This window comes from Piliocolobus tephrosceles, chromosome 11 (assembly GCF_002776525.5).
Source record: "Piliocolobus tephrosceles isolate RC106 chromosome 11, ASM277652v3, whole genome shotgun sequence".
Classification (NCBI taxonomy): domain Eukaryota; kingdom Metazoa; phylum Chordata; class Mammalia; order Primates; family Cercopithecidae; genus Piliocolobus; species Piliocolobus tephrosceles.
The window spans coordinates 122,763,577-122,783,090 of record NC_045444.1 but is presented as its reverse complement, the minus strand read 5'-3'; the positions used below and the strand labels follow the sequence as shown (position 1 = coordinate 122,783,090).

At 46.7% G+C, this 19,514-nt stretch overlaps 1 protein-coding gene across 2 annotated transcripts in view; it reads left to right on the top strand.

The window, feature by feature from the left end:
- Positions 1-1,291: 1,291 nt before the first annotated feature.
- The window catches only part of IQCA1 (IQ motif containing with AAA domain 1), a 171,544-nt gene continuing 153,321 nt past the window's right edge, over positions 1,292-19,514 (top strand). The window contains exons 1-3 of one of the 2 annotated variants that reach the window (XM_023228745.1): positions 1,292-1,569; positions 11,539-11,863; positions 15,190-15,309. In XM_023228745.1, coding sequence (XP_023084513.1) covers positions 1,559-1,569; positions 11,539-11,863; positions 15,190-15,309 — 456 coding nt within the window. In that variant the 5' untranslated portion in view covers positions 1,292-1,558. The remainder of the gene's footprint in view (positions 1,570-11,538; positions 11,864-15,189; positions 15,310-19,514) is intronic. The other variant, XM_023228744.2, reaches the window with a different exon arrangement.

The window sequence follows — 19,514 nt, the reverse complement described above, 5'->3', positions numbered from 1 at the left end:
ATAAGGGCTGCTCCCCTGAATCCACACAACTTCCAGGCTCTGCTCTCTTCTGAGATTTTGATAAGCTCCTTCGCCACCATCCTCCCACTCTAGTCACGAGTGTGCCCTATTCCTGTGAGAAAATGCCCTCTGACTTTGAATCTTTGCCTTAACTCAATGTAGGGACCTAGAAAATGGCAAACCCTGGCGATTTCTCCTGTCCTTGCTCAGGTCCTGAGGGTGGCAGGGATTGGCCTCCACTCAGGATGGTTTTATCTGGCCGGATTTCCCCAGGCGTTTGCTCGTTCTGCTCACCCTTCCATCTCCCTTCTTTTCAGTTTGTGTCTTCTTTGTATCAAAAAGCATTACTGAGATTCTTGGTGTTGCGTCTACTTGGTCTCTTCCCCTGAAGGGCTTTGGGAGAGTGGAGATGAGGCTGGACACCATTCTCTACTGCACGCAGCTATTTCAATGAGCTTTTAAAGTTTACGGTACAAAGTTGTACTTAATTTCTCGTCTGAGAAATAATTTGCTCCATTATTTGAAGGGGGTGCGGAGGGCTGGCTTTTACTACGCTTTTGTGCGTTTCATTAGTAATGGTGGGGGAGAGGTTTTTGATCCTGATTATCATTTTTTACCTGGATGTTCGCTCCACGCCTTTGACAGCATTAAACCTGGTGTTCCAATAGGAACTGCAGACCCTAAAATGTGCAAATAAACCTCAACAGTTGCTAAAGGCGAAGAAAGAAGAGCAATGAAAGCCAACACTCATAGCAACTTACGGATAACTGTTGATAACATCCACACTGCATTTTACATTCACAACGCACCCGCGCCTTGGTTCATACTCATTAAGTCTCCGAAGGGAGTGTCTGCGTAAGTCTTGAGTCCCCAGAATCTAAGTCTGCACTTGGCCCAGAATAGATGCCCAGTAAAGTTCTGAAGGAACGACTGTTATATCCACTTTACAGATGGAAAGACTGAAGACCACCATCATTAAGGGCCTTGCCCAAGGCCGCAGAGCTGACGGTGGATGAAAATGGGGCCAGCAGGAAAGCGGGAAGACGGCCTGGAGGACCACGGGCCAGGGACTGGGGCCCGGAGCAGGCTCGCCAGGCGGCCCGGCCCCGCGACGGAGGGCTGGAACTCCGACAGGCTACCGCCGCTGCGCCCACCCAGGGCTCCCGCGCCTTTCCCGCAGCAACAAGAGGCGGTGGCGCAGGCGCGGAGCGCGCAGGGGACAGGCGGAAGGCAATGCGCAGGCGCGGCGTTCCCGTTGCTAGGGACGCGTCGCGCCCACCTGAGTGGCCAAAGTGAGGTTCGCAAGTCTCTGGGTCCCGACGGGAAGGAGCGAAGCACCCTCTCTGCGCCTGCGCGCTCCGTGCCTGCGACGCAAACCCGGCCTCACCTTTTCCTGCCCGAAGCGAGAGATTATCGCAGTCCTGGTTTCTCCCTCCAGAAGACCCCCTCCCAGTCCTCTGTAGCTCCTGGTAGTGCCCTGACCCCTGCTGCCACCGTCCTTCAGAGAGCAACGGAAGAGCTTCCCGGAGGGCGAGGAAAAGAGGGAAAGTAGCCAGCAATGTCGAACACGTAAGCGATGGGCTCCCAGCCACAGCCATGGGGTGGGCTTCCCCAAGCCAGAAGGTGGCTTGCTTTCTACTTCTCTTATTTTCTTTTTTCTTTTCTTCTCTCCTCCCCTCACCTCTCAACTTCCCTCCTCTCTCCCACTTTTTTTTCCTTTTAGGAAATTCAAATATGCCTCTGGATAGAGTATCTGCTTCTTGTGAGCAAGGAAGATCATACACGTAGATCTCCCCCTCCCCCACGCATCCCACCACCCACCAGGGGATGAGCTCCCGGTGTTTCCTATACCTGCCAAGCCCTTAGGGGCTATTGCTGAGAAGCCATTTTGTCTGTTTTTTTTTGTTGTTGTTGTTGTTGTTGTTAATCTTTCACAGTAGTAAATACGTTGCTTTGTGAAAACACCCAGGTCCTGAAATTTAAGTCTAGAAAGATCTTGGGAAAGCGTTATTGTCATTTGCTTTTCACCAACTCGTGTGGCAGTGATACTGAAAGGAGTGTGTGCCTAGCACTGTGTCGTTTACACAGCACTTGCACAAAATTACCTCATTTGGTCTTCATAAGAATAATTTCAAACAGGTAGTACAGGACTGACCCTGTGGACACTGTTCTAACTGCTTCACAGCAACCCTGTAATGTACGGGCTGTTGATATTGTTATTTCCATTTTACAAATGAGGGAACTTGGGTATGAAGAGGTGAAGTAGCTCACACAGCAAGTAAACAGTGCCAAGCCAGGCATTGTAGCTCCAGCCTGCACTGTTGCTATTACACTCCCTATTTTTCTAGGCAAGGAAGTAAGAGCAGAGAGCTTAAAGGCTTGCCAGTGTTTGGGAGTGGGGAAGATCAAGAGTTCCGTTTAAGACCTATTGAGTTGGAAGTGCCCATTGGACATCATGTGGAGATGAAATAGCCAGTTAAAATATTCAGATCTTGGGTTCAGGAGCAAGACCCACATCTGAAATATAAACTCGCTCACTGTCAGCCTGTGATGGTCTTTGCGAGACATAGAATGAATATTAATAAAGAAGAGGTGTAAGGACTGAGCCTGGGGTCATCCACAGTAAGGCAGGGAGAAGAGGAGACCCAGCAAAGGAATCAAAAACATGATCCATGAGAAAGAAGCAAGTGAAAGGAGTAATAGTGTTTCCAGGAGAAGTAACTTCTTTCTCCTCCGTCAAGTGCTCCTGAGACAAGTTGGTGTAGAACTGAGAACTGACTCTTGATTTGGCAGTGTGGAGTTCAGCAGTGACCTTGACAGGAGCTGATTCAGTGGTGTGATGGGATAGAAAGACTTACTCAAGTGAATGTAGGAGGGAGAGAAACTGTAGACGGTGAACATAGCTAACTCCTTAAAGGAGTTTTGCTGCAAAGGAAAGGAAATGTGTTGGCAGCTAGGGGCAGAGGACATGGCTCCAAGACAGAAAACGACAGAATGTTTGTGTATGGAAGGGAATGGCCCAGAATGATATAGGAGGAGGAGGGAGAAGTGGGTGACATCGTTGGTAGTGAGAGGACATGGGATCCAGGGGGGTACTGGCCTTAGGTAGAGGAACTCAGCACTTAGCAATGGAACAGGTGGGAAGGCAGCGTCAAGATGCTATTCAGCGGGTAGGTGCCCTGGAGGTGGCCTGGAATGATCATGGTAGATGGAAGATGATGGTGACTGAGGGGCAGTGGTGACAGCATCAGATGAAGTGGGATTCAAAGCCAGGGAGTGTTGGGAGGAGGGAAGGGAGATATCTGGAGGTGCAGTGAAAAGAAGGGATCCCCTTGACCCAGCCCCACAGACAGAGACAGAGGGCTCTGGGGGGGGGAACAGGAGCCTCTACTGAGAGGGCTTCCAAACAGAGCCAGGCCTTCCATAGAGCAAGAAGACGGGGGGAGTATTCAGGGAAGAAGATAGCAAACTAGTTAAGATTGGAAGATTCAGAAGGTTTTATCATGTGCAAAATTACTTGGAAAGAATTTCCATTTTGCAATATTTTGATTTCCCATGGACGTGCATAGTATGTCTGAATATGCAAGTGTTTCCCTCCCCGACCCACTCCGTTATAGGAAAACTGCCAAGCTGTAGAATTAACAGTCTGGTCTTTTTAACTGTTATATTCAGTCTTCTCCATCCATAATCCTCCTGACTTCAAAGTCTGTCATATCTTTAAGTCATATGCTCAACTCTGAAACCAAGCATATACTTCTAAAAACCGTTAAGTAGTCTTATGGATAAAATACTACCTTCTGTTTGCAAGGTGCATTTAAAATTCCCGGAACACTTTCACACCTGTTATTCCATCTGTATTAATCTGTTCTCACACTGGAACAGAGGAAAGAGGTTTAATTGACTAGCAGTTCTGCAGGACTGGAAAGTCCTTAGGAAACTTACAGTCGTGATGGAAGGTGAAGTCAAACACACCCTTCTTCACATGGCAGCAGCAAGGAAAGTGCAGAGCAAAGCAGGGGGAAAAGCCCCTGATAAAACCATCAGATCTTGTGAGAACTCACTATCGTGAGAACAGCATGGAGGTAGCTGTCCCCGTAATTCAATTACCTCCCACGAGGTCCCTCTTACAACACGTGGGGCTTATGGGAAGTACAATTTAAGATGAGATTTGGGTGGGGACACAGCCACACCATATCACTATCTCACAGTAGTCCCTGGAGGTGTCCAGAGTTGGTCTCATCATCCAGGTTTGCCAGTGGAGGAGGTGTAAGCACGAAGAGGTTGAGTGACCTCCAGGGATGAGCTGCTCAGGACACTGGTTTCTATTTTAAATGTGGAGCACTTTTACCTTTGAAAACCACCTTGCCATATCTGGGGAAAATAAAGACATGTCCACGCAGAAACTCATGCAGGAATGCTTCTAGCAGCATTATTCAGAGCAGCAAAAAAGGCGAAAACAACTCAAGTGTCCATGGGCTGACAAATGGATATACAAAATGTGGTGTATCTGTACAAAGGCAACTTGGCAATGAAAAGAAATGAAGTACGAAGTACACGGCAGTGTGGATGAACTTTGAGGACACCGCACCGAGGGAAAGGAGCTGAGCACTGAAGCCCCTTCTTGTGTGATTCCACTTCTGTGAAATGCCCAGAATAGGCAAATAGAGCTGGAAATTAGGTTAGTGGTTGCCAAGGGCGGGGAGGAATGGGGAATGGAGAGTGACTGCTTCACAGGTGTGGGTTTCTTTCCCAGTGATGAAAATGTTCTGGAGTTAGATAATGGTAGTGGTTGCACACCTCTATGCTAAAAACCACTGAATTGTGTACACTTGAAAAGAGTGAATTCTATGCCGTGTGAATTATCTCGTCAGTGCTCTTACGAAAAATCATCTTGCCGCCTCTCTTGTCTCATTTGACCTTCGTGACTGGGCTCAGGCAGGAGGCTGAGGCTGCAGGGCGAGGAGGTGGGGTGCAAGGCCAGATGGACTGAGCGCGAAGTGGGGGCTCCCCAGGAGGGCGTGGCTGAGGCATGGTGCCCAGGTCGCTGGCGGTCCGACGCGTGAGGGGGTGTGGTCACGTGGAGAGACATCAGGACAGCTGGGAGCAAGAAGCCAGAGGCAGTCTCAAGGGAAGAGGGTCTGGCGGAAAGAGACGACGCCGTAGGCCGGGCGCGGTGGCTCAAGCCTGTAATCCCAGCGCTTTGGGAGGCCGAGACGGGCGGATCATGAGGTCAGGAGATCGAGACCATCCTGGCTAACACGGTGAAACCCCGTCTCTACTAAAAATACAAAAAACTAGCCGGGCGAGGTGGCGGGCGCCTGTAGTCCCAGCTACTCCGGAGGCTGAGGCAGAAGAATCGCGTGAACTCGGGAGGCGGAGCTTGCAGTGTAAGAGACGACGCCGTGTCTGAGCACGAGGAAGGCAGGTAATGATGCAGGGATCCCTGTGCTTTCGAAGCTGCCAAACATTTCCTGTCAGCCAGGAATCTTTGCCTGGCCTCTCAGACAGGGATCCCTAGACAGACTGCAGATGGGGAAGAAAGAAATGGCAGGACCTAGAAGGCTGAAGCCACCAGGACTGTCTTTGGCCACAAATTCCAGTTATGTGTCAGCTCTGTGAGGCCCTGGAAAAGTCCTGCTTCTCTGACCCGACTGAAGCCAGTGAGGGCTCTGACCTGGAGCAACTGGGCTCCCCTGGGTGGGAGCCCACAGCAGGTCCAGACATCCAGAAAGTCTGGCTGAGCTCTGCCCATCAGGTCGGCTTTGGTTTCCCCTGGTGGAAGCAGGAGCCTCTTCAACCTAAGATCTCTGGCTGTCGTTGCCTTTGGGTCTTTGTGGGGTTCAGGTCACCCCACCTGAACTTCACGGAGGCAGCCTCTTTAGGGTATTGTACAAACTTAATGCTTGTTGGTGTGGCCAATGTTGGAAGTAGAAGATGCCTTTTAACTTTTACTGCCTGTTCCACTCCCATATTTAAATATTATTACTAGATTTGTTTATAGTCTTTAGTCTATTGTTACTGAATTCTTGGCCATATTAAATCTGTATGTATGTCTCAGGAGTCTTCTGTCTTTATAGCCTTTCTTTTCTTTTTTTGAGATGGAGTCTCGCACTGTTGCCCAGGCTGGAGTGCAGTGGTGCGGTCTTGGGTCACTGCACCTCCGCCTCCCGGGTTCAAGTGAGTCTCCCATCTCAGCGTCCCGAGTAGCTGGGATTACACGTGCACACCACCACACCCGGCTAATTTTTGTGTTTTCAGTAGAGACAGGGTTTGCCTCTTTAGACGGGAGCAGATAGTGCCTTCTGCTTGTGCTGATCTGCACCCAGCATTCTAGAATTGCCTTTAGCTAGATTTCATGTGGCTCCCACCATGTGAATTCTTAAATATTTAATGTTCTTTATTGGTGCTGTGAATGGATTTCTTCTTTCATTTTTTTCTCTGCATTAAAGTATTGCAATTTTGCTGTAATTTTTTTTTTTTTTTTTTTTTGCTGGAGTGTGGTGGTGAGATCTCGGCTCACTGCAACCTCTGCCTCTGGGTTCAAGCAATTCTCCTGTCTCAGCCTCCCAAGTAGCTGGGATTACAGGTGCCCGCCACCATGCCTGGCTACTTTTTGTATTTTTAGTAGAGATGGGTTTTCATCATGTTGGCCAGGCTGGTCTAGAACTCCTGACCTCAAGTGATCCACCCACCTCAGCCACCCAGTGCTGGGATTACAGCCGTGAGCCACCACGCCTGGCCTTTGCTGTACTAGTTGATGTATTTTTGTTACTGATTTCCTGGGATTTTGCAATCATGCCATTTATAAGCAATGGTGTTAAAAAAAATGGTTTATATTACTTACGTATCTCCCTTGTCCTTTTTTACTGCTAATTTTGAGGTCATATTTCTAGCGTTTCTCCACTGAAGGTCCATTGGGTCACTGGTTTTTGGCACTTTGAAGAAGTCGTCATTCTTTTTTTCCTGGTGTGTGGGGATGGCATTTTTAATCAGGCCTGTGTTGCAAATTACAATTTACTGAGCATCTTCTTGGTATCTGTGAAACAATCTGGGGTTTTTACTGCTCCGTTGCCGTCTGGAGTTAGGCTTCCCTCTGTGCTGAACTGAAAGGCACTCCCGCAATCACCCGCCTGGGTTAGAGGCAACAATTCTTTTGATCTGGAGCTGTGGTCTGTTTTTTAAGTGGAATTTCAGATCTGAGTTCTAAACAAAATTAGCCTGTAATTTTCCTCTTGAATGTTGTCCTGGGAGGTTTGGGCCCCAAACCCTATTAAGTCCACAAAGCAACTTGAGCATTGCTCTATGTTTTATGCCAACAGTTGTCACACCTGTTAGTATGTTCAGCCCGTGTCTTCACTCAGGCCAGTGAGTGCCTTGGGTTTACTGTCCCTTCTCGGGTCCTGGAAGTCTGGACTTGGAAAACTCACACCGTGCCGAGCTGCGGGTCTTGATCGTTGTCCACAGCCAAACCGTTCCCTTGATCATCTGTCATCTTTGCTTCTTCCAGCCCCTCCTGCTTGTCTGTTTGAGGGGGGCAAGCAGAATGTCAGAGGGTCTCAGGAGCTTTGAACTGGCATGAGGTTTTGCTTTTGTTGTTGTTGGTTTGAGCGATGGTTGTTGCTGTTCCTGGCCAAGGTACTTGTTTATTACTCCCTAATTCTGCCAGGAGTCAATGTGTGTTCTGTGTGATATGGTTTGGATTTGTGTCCCCACCCAACTCTCCTGTCAAATTGTCATCCCCAATGCTGGAGGCGGGGTCTGGTGGGAGGTGATTGGATCATGGGGGTGGATTTCCCCTTTTGTGCCATTCTCGTGATAGTGAGTTATCAGGAGAACTGCTCGTTTAAAAGTGTGTGGCACCTCCCCGCCTTCCTCTTGCTCCTGCTCCCGCCATGTGAGATGCCTGCTCCCACTTTGCCTCCACCATAAGTAAAAGTTCCCCGAGGCCACCCCAGACACAGATGCTGCCATGCTTCCTGGACAGCCTATGGAACTGTGAGCCAGTTAAACCTCTTTTCTTTATAAATTACCCAGTCTCGCCGGGTGTGGTGGCTCACACCTGTAATCCCAGCACTTTGGGAGGCCGAGGTGGGCAGATCACCTGAGGTCAGGAGTTCGAGACCAGCCTGACCAACATGGAGAAACCCTGTCTCTACTGAAAATACAAAATTAGCTGGGCGTGGTGGTGCATGCCTGCCCAGCTACTCAGGAGGCTGAGGCAAGAGAATCACTTGAGCCTGGGAGGCGAAGGTTGCAATGAGCTGAGATCATGCCATTGCACTCCAGCCTGGGCAACAAAAGCAAAACTCCATCTCTAAATAAATAAATTACCCAGTCTCAGGTATTTCTGTATAACAGTGAGAGAATGGACTAATACACTGTGCCAAGTGGAATTCTAATTTTCTGATAATAACCTTCTTTCTTATAATAAGCTGGTCTGGAAGAATGCCCTTTCACTAGCAATATTTTAAATATTGCTGAGTTTTGAGAAATCTGGCATTCGAACATGCTGGGGATGGGATTCTAACGGCAGAATTCAGTGTCCTGACTCAGTGGGGTGTTGGGGGGAGGAGTTTTGGTTTTTATGCTCAGTCTGTTTACTTGTGATGTAATTACCTCTGTGTCACAGGACCCCTCCTTCCTGATCTGCTTTCTCCCTGACAAATGGGAAGCAATGAAGTCAAGTGGTTTAGAGGGTGAACTCTGGAGCCGGACTGCCTACATGTATATCCTGCATTCAAACCGTGTGACTTTGGGCAGTAACTTCTCTTTGCCTCAGTTTTCTCACATGTAAACTGGGCTAATAATTATGCCTACCTCATAGGGTTGTTGTGAGGATTACATGAGTTATTACATGGAAACCACTTAGGACAGTGACTCACAGTATATAAATGTAAGCTATTCCCGTCGCCATCGTCGTCATCATTATCATCATCATCATCATCATCTGAACCCAAAAATCTTGCAGACATCAAGATATGCTTTTACTTTTTGGCCAGAAAGGTGAAAAAAGCACATACAATCAGTGCTTCAATAAATGATGCTTAGTGTTTAGGGAAGAATGGAGCATGTTTGAGAAATGGCAGATGGTGAGCCTGGGGCAGAGGGTACCTGGAGGGGGTGCTTAATAATGACCTTGGGAATGTAGAAGAGAGATTCCCAGTCAGGGTGGCTAACCATGCGTACTTGTCTCCTCTTCCTCCTGAATTGCCTGCAAAATGGCAATAAAGGATTTAAAGCTATGAACTCACAAGGACAAAGAAAACATTTGACAAGAGATACCAAGAAAGTGCAGGAGGCCAGGCACAGTGGCTCACGTCTGTAATCCCAACACTTTGGGAGGCCAGGGCAGGTGTGTCACTTGAGGTCAGGAGTTCGAGACCAGCCTGGCCAGTGTGGTGAAACCCCATCTCTACTAAAAATACAAAAATTAGCCTGATGTGGTGGCACACGCCTGTAGTCCCAGCTACTCAGGAGGCTGAAGCAGGAGAATTGCTTGAACCCAGGAGGCGGAGTTTGCAGTGAGCCAAGATTGTGCCACTGCACTCAGGGCTGGGTGACAGATTGAGACTCTGTCTCAAAAGAAAAAAAGAAAATGTGGGAAAAGGAGAGCAGGCATGGATGAGAGGGAATGGAGGAAGGACAAAGAATGTGGGACCTGAAAGCCAGCGGATGGGGCTGGGGTGATCAAAAGCCAGCTGTTTCCCTGGGAAGACAGACGGGGGCATGGTTCTTCTGGGATAGGGCTGAAATTGGAGGACTGCTTGCAGATCTGTATAGGCCACATTTAGGCTGCCAATCACTTGTACACCCCAAAGAGCAGGTGGCCAAGCCACTAGCCAACCAGGCAGAAGTTGGCACATGCAGCCAAGCTGGACTCAGGACGCCAGGCACAGGTAAGCATGGGAATGAGTGGCTTGGCTGAGAGTAAAGAAGAGGTGAGCCCCCTTGATCGACTTGCTTTTCCTTAAGGGGATTAGGTCTGCCCCCCTGACCCCCGTTAGCATAGGGAAAGACCTTACAGAAAGATACTGACATTTTTGGGTTTCTCCTTCATCAGTCATCAGGGCTGTCCACACCCACTTTCTACAGTGAAGCTCCTTCCCAGACACACTGACTTTCCAGTTCACTTTTCAGTCCTGGTTCTTGAACATAAAACCAGAATCAAAAAATCACCTGAAATTTGGTGAGGGAAGGTAGGAATCTCTACCATGAATGTATTGGCCCTGGCAGGGAAAGTGGGGACACTCACGAGGGCCTAATAAAGGGACCAGTAACAAAGATGTGGACATAGTCTAGGGAAACTGGTAAGGGATGGGGCAGTATTCTGGGGCCAGCCAGCCACAACAGAGCCACCACCACCCTAAGGCTTTGGTGGAAGAGCACACCCAGCTTTTGTTGCCTCACCAGGGTGTGGACAAGAGGGTCATACTCGTCGGCTCTCTGGCTTCCTCTCTGTTCAATCCACTAACGCAACTCACTGGAATGAGGGCGGAGAGCCCAGCTGGTGCATTCCATAGAACTCAGCCTCCCGGGCCACAGTCTGCACCTCACCTCACTTCTCTCTCTCTCTTTTTTTTTTTTTTTTCTTAAGACAGAGTCTCCTTCTTTCACCAGGCTGGAGTGTAGCAGCACGATTTTGGCTCACTGCAAGCTCTACCTCCCAGGTTCAAGTGATTCCCCTGCCTCAGCCTCCCGAGTAACTGGGACTACAGCGGGCACCACTACGCCTGGCTAATTTTTTTTTGTATTTTAGTAGAGACGGGTTGGCCAGGATGGTCTCAATCTCCTGACCTTATGATCCACCCGCCTCGACCTCTCAAAGTGCTGGGATTACAGGCGTGAGCCACCACGCCCGGCCTACACCTCATTTCTTACACTGTACATTATGATTCTAAGATTCTTAGTGGTTGCCTTTTGCTGTATTTCATTCATTCATTTTTCACTGCTGTGTGATAGTCCATTGGTGAATTTACTACAATTTATTTATCCACTCTCTTATTGGTGGACATTTGTGTTATCTCCAGGTTTTTACTATTATTTAAAAAATGCAAGTGATCATTCTTGATGCATATTTACAAGTTTCTCTAGGGTATAATTATCCATTCGTAGGATATGCACACATTCAACTTCATAAGAACATGCTGCATTACTTTCCAAAGTGGTTGTTCCAATGTATACTTCACCAGCTGTGTATATGGACAAATCAGTTAACTATTCTGGATATCAACTCTGTCCTCTTTTAAATGTGTATAATAATAGTGGTGTTATGGGCAAAGTGAGGGAAAACTTCCTATCATTTAGACAAAATACTTTTAAAACTCTTTATTTGATGATAATAGTGGTGGCACGTATTCAGAAATCACAAGGACATCAGAACAGGATATAAATTGTCTAACAAACCTTTCTACTACATAATGATATTCTTAGCTCATACTTGATTCAGTGTTATATTTTGCTATACCAGAGGCCCGATGTTTATGTTTTACCAAGTGATTTTTATTTACTGTGTCATCTAAATTCCTTATCTTCCCCCAGAATGTATAATAAGATGTGGCATCAGACCCAAGAAGCCCTCGGTGCTTTACTCGATAAAGAGCCTCAGAAGATGGTTGAACCACAAAGAAATCAGGTTTTCATCTTTCAAACGTTGGCCACCTTCTACATAAAGTATGTGCAGATCTTTAGAAACCTGGAGAATGTCTACGACCAGATCGTCCATCCGCAGAAACGAATACTGATCAGGAAAGTGCTGGACGGGGTGATGGGCCGCATCCTGGAGCTGAAGAACGAGATGGTGGAGCTGGAACTCACGGAGTTCCATTATTTCGATGATATCCTGCAGGATCTAAAGCTGGCTCCCGTAAGCACGCTGTTGTTTTCTTATTAGTTGCTTTTTGTTATAAATAAGATATGTAGCCCTATACCCAATACCCTACAGACATCCTGTCCATGTTTACTAGTTGATGTGTGACAAATCTAAACATTTCCCTTCAATTACGCCATGCTGTCGTGGACAAGGATTGGGTTCCCTTTGTTTCTGGTGCAGATGCATCTGCACACTTCTTGGCTGTGTTAGGCACTGCAGCGGCCATGGTCTTACCTGACACCGTGGTGTCTGCACAAGGCTGTTGGAATGCAGTGGGCCAGCCCTTTCATCAGCACCCTTGAAGCACGGACCCTCCCAGCATCCAGTAGCAGCACCCGCTCCTCTGTTTCCATGGGAATCTCTCTGTAGCCTGTTGGTCACAGGTTCCCTATTGCCAGGTGGATGCATCTGCTCCTTACTTTGGGACAGTGGTGACCCAGGGGAATGTATGGCTTACATGGCAGTGGGCCTCAGACGTCAAAGGAGAGAGAACTCATGTGCTTGCTCTCCCTCCTTCCCTCTGCCTCTCTTCCCCTCCTTCCCTCTCTCCCTGGAGCCCTCCCTGCTGGCACCTGGCAACCACAGCCCCCTCCTGCAAGCATTCGGCCCCTGCTGCCCTCTGACATTCCTGCTGGGCATAGGACCTCTCTTCTGACTTAGGCTGGTTGGGCTGCCGGGGCCACTGGCCACCCCCCTCAGTGTCATGGTCCTGGGAGCTCACCTTCATTTTGAAAGGAACATTTCCTTGAAGTAAAATCAAAAGGAGAAAGTCTTTAATTTTCTACATGAGTGTTTCATGTTTCTTCTCCTTGAAAATATTTGGGCTTTTATAGAGGTATCTTTCTTTCTGAGATAGGCTTTCCTCACATTATTATTTTATCAGAATGGAATAATGAGAATAACTGAAATGAATGAAGATGTTGATGATTATTCCAAAAGCTTTATGCTTATTGCATTCATCTATAAGTGCATGGGCCGATCACCAGATTTGATCTGGTGTACTTTACTTACCAAAGTGACAATATGAACAATTTAGGATAACTGTGAAACAAATAGTTATTAAATCATATTCCTAAATTTAATTAGTGAAGTAATACATATTCCTAAATTTGATTAATGAAGTAATACATATTGCTAAATTTAACCAATGAAGTAATATTACATTTATTAGTTGAATTTCAAGAATAGGAAGTCATGCCCCTGTTGTGAAGGAATAGTGCATTTAGGGCTGTATGTGGCAGCCCCTCCACGGCCTTGCCTTTCCTGCCGCATCAGCCAGCCCCTCTGCTCCAGGGACATCATCTTCCTAAAGGCCATGCCACTGTTGCTATGGGGACGGGGCCACCAAGCACCAAGAGGAGTGACAAACGAGCAGATGGCATCCAGGAGGCCTTCGTGCAGGGGGCGGTCAACAGTGTTTCCTAGCAGTCCTAGAAATAGTGACTGAACCATGTGCTGTCACTGAATCCCACATGGTTAGGATAGGCTGAAGGCAGTTTCATTCTTGGCCACATCCCCAGGACTGACAGACACCCAGCTGGGTTCCTGCCCTTGGTTCCACGAGTTCCCCAAATCCTTCCTTAAACTGCCCCTTAGTCCGAAGACTGTTTGTAACCTGCCACGTGGGGAAACTTTCCTAATGGGCCCACCTCAGAGAGAGAAATATATGTGGGAAAGAGCCTTTCTCTACCCCTGGAAGTTTCCTAGGTTCCACTCCATAGGGAATGAGAAACCTCAGGGTTTCAGGGATGGACATGAAACGCATCATGGACGACTAGTATCTTTCTTTGCTTCTCTTCCATTCTCAGTGACTCTGTTTTCTCATCCTCAAAATCCTAAGTATAATAATTTTTTAGATGGAGTTTTGCTGTTGTTGCCCAGGCTGGAGTGCAATGGTGTGAGCTCAGCTCACTGCAACCTCCGCCTCCTGGGTTCAAGTGATTTTCCTGCCTCAGCCTCCCAAGTAGCTGGGATTACAGGTGCGTGCCACCACACCCAGCTAATTTTTGTATTTTTAATAGAGATGGGGTTTCACCATGTTGACCAGGCTGGTCTCGAACTCCTGACCTCAGGTGATCCACCTGCTTCAGCCTCCCCAAGTGCTGGGATTACAGGCATGAGCCACCACGCCTGGCGAGCTAACTATAATTTTGTGGTACCAAATGGACCAGATGGAGCTATAAGACAATGAGGTTTTGTCTTCAAAGTTATAAAAGTACCACACTTAAATGTGCTTATTAATAAATAAAAATCACATTAAATCAAAGTGTCATCATTCTTCTCCGACTGCCCTCTCTCCTCAGGCCACACCCACCCACTAGACTCTGCTAGTTCACCCTCCAGTCACCCCCAGCACTCCATGAGCCTCAGAAAGGTTTCGTGTTCAAAAGACATTGTCACCTCCCAGAAGTCATGGGGATACTGTCCCACCAAGTCCTAAAAATGATACCCTCTTAGACTTAAACGTTTATTTAGGGGAAGGCCTATCCAACATTCTCTGGGCTGGAGGGAGGTTATGGGAAGTCACACCTAGAATTGGAAAAAAAATAAGGTAGCCAGTTCTGAAGACAAAGACCTTTGCTTTCCTGTCACAACAGCCAAGCAGGTCTGACAGAAATTCTAGCATAGTGTTTCTCAGTGGAATTGGCCAAGGGCATACCTTTATCCTTAAAGAGCACTTCTGTACTCCTTTTTACTCAATTTGGACTGGTAAATTTTCATCTGACCCCCCCCCCCCCCCCCCGTTTGAAATATTTGGTAACATGCACAAATGAAGGATAGAAGTTTTTTATATAAAAACAAGTTTCATAATAAAGCAAACTACTTTGTAAATAATTTTTGCAATGGGGTAATTTTGGTAAAAATAAAACCAAATTATTAGAGAAAAATGTGACCATTTACATACAAATAGTCGATGGTGCTAATGATAAATTATTAGGTTTAATTCAAAGATCTCTACAGCTTAATACTTTACTACTCCAATTTGAACCATTATTTTAGGTAAAACGAGGTAATATTGTATTTCTTTAAAGAAATCTATTAAGTAATCATTAGTTAATTGAGGTCTAATTAACATGAACTCCTGATGCTTTTCTGTAATGATTAAAGCAAGGGGCATGGTTATGATTTTCTTTTTGACTTTGTGTCTCTTTAGTGAATGAATTCTCTTCACTCTGCTGGCCTCGTTTTTTTCCTTAAATGAAAATGGGAAGTAAAGCAAGCGTCTTTGATATGCACATCCTTACTGTATATTTTAAATAAAGTTCAAGTCCTGGAATTGTGACAGAAATGCTCTTTTTTTTATTCTTTCTCTTCTCTAGCAACAATTAGATATTCCCATACCCAAGTATTTTTTGAAGGAGAAGTTGGAAGTAATAAAAGGAAGAGAGAAAATTCTTGCTCAGATATTAGCCGACAGCGGAATAGATACATCTGACATGGTTTGTATATCATTTTAACAAACATTAATCCATCATCTGTGTAACTTCCTTTCTCTGCTGCTCCTAATTGTGTGAGCAACATTTAGGTTATTTTAGGTTGAAGGAGAGAATAACCCCTCCCTCCTTGTTGTACAGTGCATAAGAAGGTGCATAACTTTTGGACATGCTTTTGGTGATATATAGTCATTATTTTTCAAGAGCTTAGAAATTGAAGAAATTAGAAATTAGAGATCAAAATATATGTTTTGCTACTTGAATCAGTATCTATTGATTATCAACTCAGTCTAATGTTTCATCTCAAATTCATCTAGCTGAAGCTAGAAGCTAAATGTTATTCATGTAAAATAATTAAGTGCTAACATAACTTACTAGGAACTTCAAAGTTACTACACTTTCTAAAAATGTTGATTGGGCTGGGCGCGGTGGCTCAAGCCTGTAATCCCAGCACTTTGGGAGGCCGAGACGGGTGGATCACGAGGTCAGGAGATTGAGACCATCCTGGCTAACACGATGAAACCCCGTCTCTACTAAAAAAAATACTAGCCGGGCGAGGTGGCGGGCGTCTGTAGTCCCAGCTACTCGGGAGGCTGAGGCAGGAGAATGGCGTAAACCCGGGAAGCGGAGCTTGCAGTGAGCTGAGATCCGGCCACTACGCTCCAGCCTGGGCAACAGAGCGAGACTCCGTCTCAAAAAAAAAAAAAAGTTGATTGGCCTTTTATAACTGCAGGCTGAGTGGATACGGTTTGGCAGTGTCCCCACCCAAATCTCATCTTGAACTGTAGCTCCTGCAATTCCCATGTGTTGTGGGAGGAACCTGGTGGGAGGAAATTGAATCGTGGATGTGTGTCTCTCCTATGCCATTCTCGTAATAGTGAGTAAATCTCACAAGAGCTGATGGTTTTATAAAGTGGAGTTTCCCTACACAAACTCTCTTGTCTGCCACCATATGACGTGTGCCTTTCACCTTCTGCCATGATTGTGAGGCCTTCCCAGCCACATAGAACTGTGAGTCCATTAAACCTCTTTCTTCTGTAAATTGCCCAGTCTCAGGTAAGTCTTTATCAGCAGTGTGAAAACGGACTAATACATTGAGTGACACTTAGATCATCTTGAATGGACTGTCACTGGGGGAAGAATAATCCATAAAGATCCCTCCTGGGAAACAAGGAGCAAAATCCATTTAGTTCTGTGCCCCGATACCTCTTTTGTCCCCAGGATTTTTGCAGCTGCATCTTTTTCCTGTTTCCACAGATGTCTTAGTCCTGACTCTCATGAGCACCTCTTGGATTCTTGTAATCGTCCCCCATGCAGCCTACTGGTGGGGAGTCTTCTTCCCACCCTTTCCACAGGGCACTGTCCTATCTGCCTTCTGGCAGGTCTGCCTATACATTTCACTAACTTCCTGCCTCGCCCCTCTGGCTGGCCTTCATGGCCTAAGCAGTAAGGCAGCACTTGTCCATTCAAGCTGGGACACTCCAGGGTGAAAGGGGCACTATGACTAACTATGCTGAGGCTGCAGCTGCAGGCCGGGATCCCAGGGTAAACCAGCACCTGCAATCTTTCTACAAATAGCCCTCATTGGGTATTGCCAGCCTGGGTGATGGTGTTAAGGAAGATTCCAAGTATATGCTGAGGATGGCAAGAGAAAAAGTGCCCTATGTGCCTGCCTCAGAAGACAGGTGAAATGCATGCCTTCTATTTGCCAGCCCAGCGCTGTCTCTCATTTTCCATAGGCATGTTCCATGCTGGATAGAGGACTTGTTCTTCTCCCTTACGTACCTGCTTATCAAAATGGTACCCATTCTGCAGAGCCTAACTTGATACACCATCCTTCAAGAAACCTTTCCTGACATACTGGCTTAGTCCATTTTGTGTTGATATAACAGAAAACCACAGACTGGGTAATTTAAAGACAATAGAAGTTTTTTTGGCTTATGGTTCTGGAGGCTTGGAAGTCCAGTACTGAGGAGTTGCATCTGGTAAGGGTCTTCTTGCAGTGTTATAACATGGCAGAAGGAATCACATAGTAAGAGAGCAAGAAGTGAGGGGGTGAGCTTATCCTTTTAGCAGGAAGCTATTCCCTGGATAACAGTATTCATTCATTTTGAGGAGAGAGGCCTCATGACCTTATCACCTCTTAAAAGTCCCACATCCCAACACTGTTGCACTGGGGACTAAGTTCCTAGCGCACGAACTTTGTGGGACACATTTAAACCATAGCAGCCATTCAACTCAAGATGACCTCTCCTTCCTGTGCCCCTGCTCCCAGCGACTGGCCCTTCTTTTACATTATGAATTCCTTGAAGTCCATTCCAAAGCCAACTTACTTGGGGGTCAACTAGCCATGCTTTCACCACTGGGCTCCTGTGTCTGTGCTTTCTGTCCATGCATGAGTCAGGGCAAAGCACTCACACTGCATTTAGTTCCCCGCAAAGGAATCCCTTTGCACCAAGCAGTGATGAGCACTGCAGAATTACTCAAGATTTTGTGTTGGAAAATGGAGAAGGGAGATTACAATGCTCTCACTACAGTGAAATCCTAAAAATTCCTCTTTGCCATTTCTCCTGCTCACTGTTCCTCTTCATTTGTTCTCAGTCACAACAGTCAGGTTTCTTTGTTCCTTCAGCATCCAGCTTTGGCCAGCTCCTATCACCTCCATTGGGTTAAGCATTTCATTTCCACCCCAGTCTCATTTCACATGTGCCAGGGGCTCACAAAACCACAAGGACTTCCCTGCTGCGACTTCCCCATGGCCTTTGGTGTCTCACAAGACCCCTTTCTTTAAGCTACTTATATACAATATATACCCCACGAAGAATATTATATATATACACACACACAATATATAACCCAAGAAGAATTTTGATGCATGAAAATTATTGTCCATCTCCTACATTAATATCCACTGTGGGCCTCCTTCAATGCTTACAAATGTTTGACATGCTGAGTTCCCTACTCAAAATCTCTTAGAATTATGTGATAATGGCCACGACTATTTTCAGAATGACAGCCCGGAATCTAAAGGAAAGAAGTACAATACTAACTCATGTTTGCTGGGTACCATATGTTAAGTTCATCATCTCATTTAATGCCAGAATGATACTCATTCTACTCTAACTTGACAAGTGCATTATTGAAAATGTGTGCTCACTGCAAATTTTAAGCAATGAGATCTTACTGAAAACAAAACTCAGAGGGATTGTTATGTGAAAGAGCTTCCTCATAAGCAACCATATTCCTCGTGCCATGTTGAAGGGTAGTGGGTGGCTTAGTGGAAAGAGGGTCAGTCTGTTCAAACTGGCTCGTTCTCTTACCCACGGGACCTTATATAAGTTGCCTTACTTCTTTGATCTTCAGTTTTCTTCAGTCTTAAGTGGTCATAGTAATACCGGCCTTGGAGTTTGCTCTTGTGAATATGATGAGCATGCATACAAAAAGCATCTGACATCTACAGGTTCTCAATATACATGTACCTTTCCTCTCTTTTTCACTCCTTCCTGTGCCCCCGACCCTGGCCTTGTTACACAGAGGAGGGATCATCCTGGCAGCAGTGGCCCTGGTGACAGCACCCCACACATGAGGCCTCAGCACCTTCACCTTGTCCTGCTGTGGCAACCATTGCTGCCCTCTGAGGCCTGGAAACAGGCTTCACCTATGCTTTGGTGCTTTTCTTTTTAAATGTATTTTTAAATTCTTTTTAGAGACAGGATCTTACTCTGTTGCCCAAGACACAGTGCAGTGGCATGATCATAGCTCATTGCAGCCTCCAGTGTCTGGGCTCAAGTGATCCTCTCGCCCCAGCTTCCCAAGTAGCTGGGACTGCAGGAGTGTCCCACCACACTCCACTAATTACAAAAAATTTTTTTGTGGAGATGGGGTCTCACCCCTTTGCCCAGCCTGGTCTTAAATTCCTGGACTCAAGTAATCCTCCCACCTCGGCATCCCAAAGTGCTGGGATTACAGGTGTGAGCCACTGTGCCTGGCTTCTTTGGTGCTTTTCTGACTCCAGTGATCTGTCCCTTCTGCTTCCATCCGTGCATGGACATCCCCTGAGCCAGGCCACATGAGCCCCTCTTCCCTTGCTGTGGGGCCTCTGGAACAGCACTGGGGCTTCCTGATGAGCCTGCTCAGAGTTCACACAGGCCTCAGCTGCACCCAGAGCTCACAGAAGCCCCGGCATGCACCCAGAGCCCACACAGGCCCCA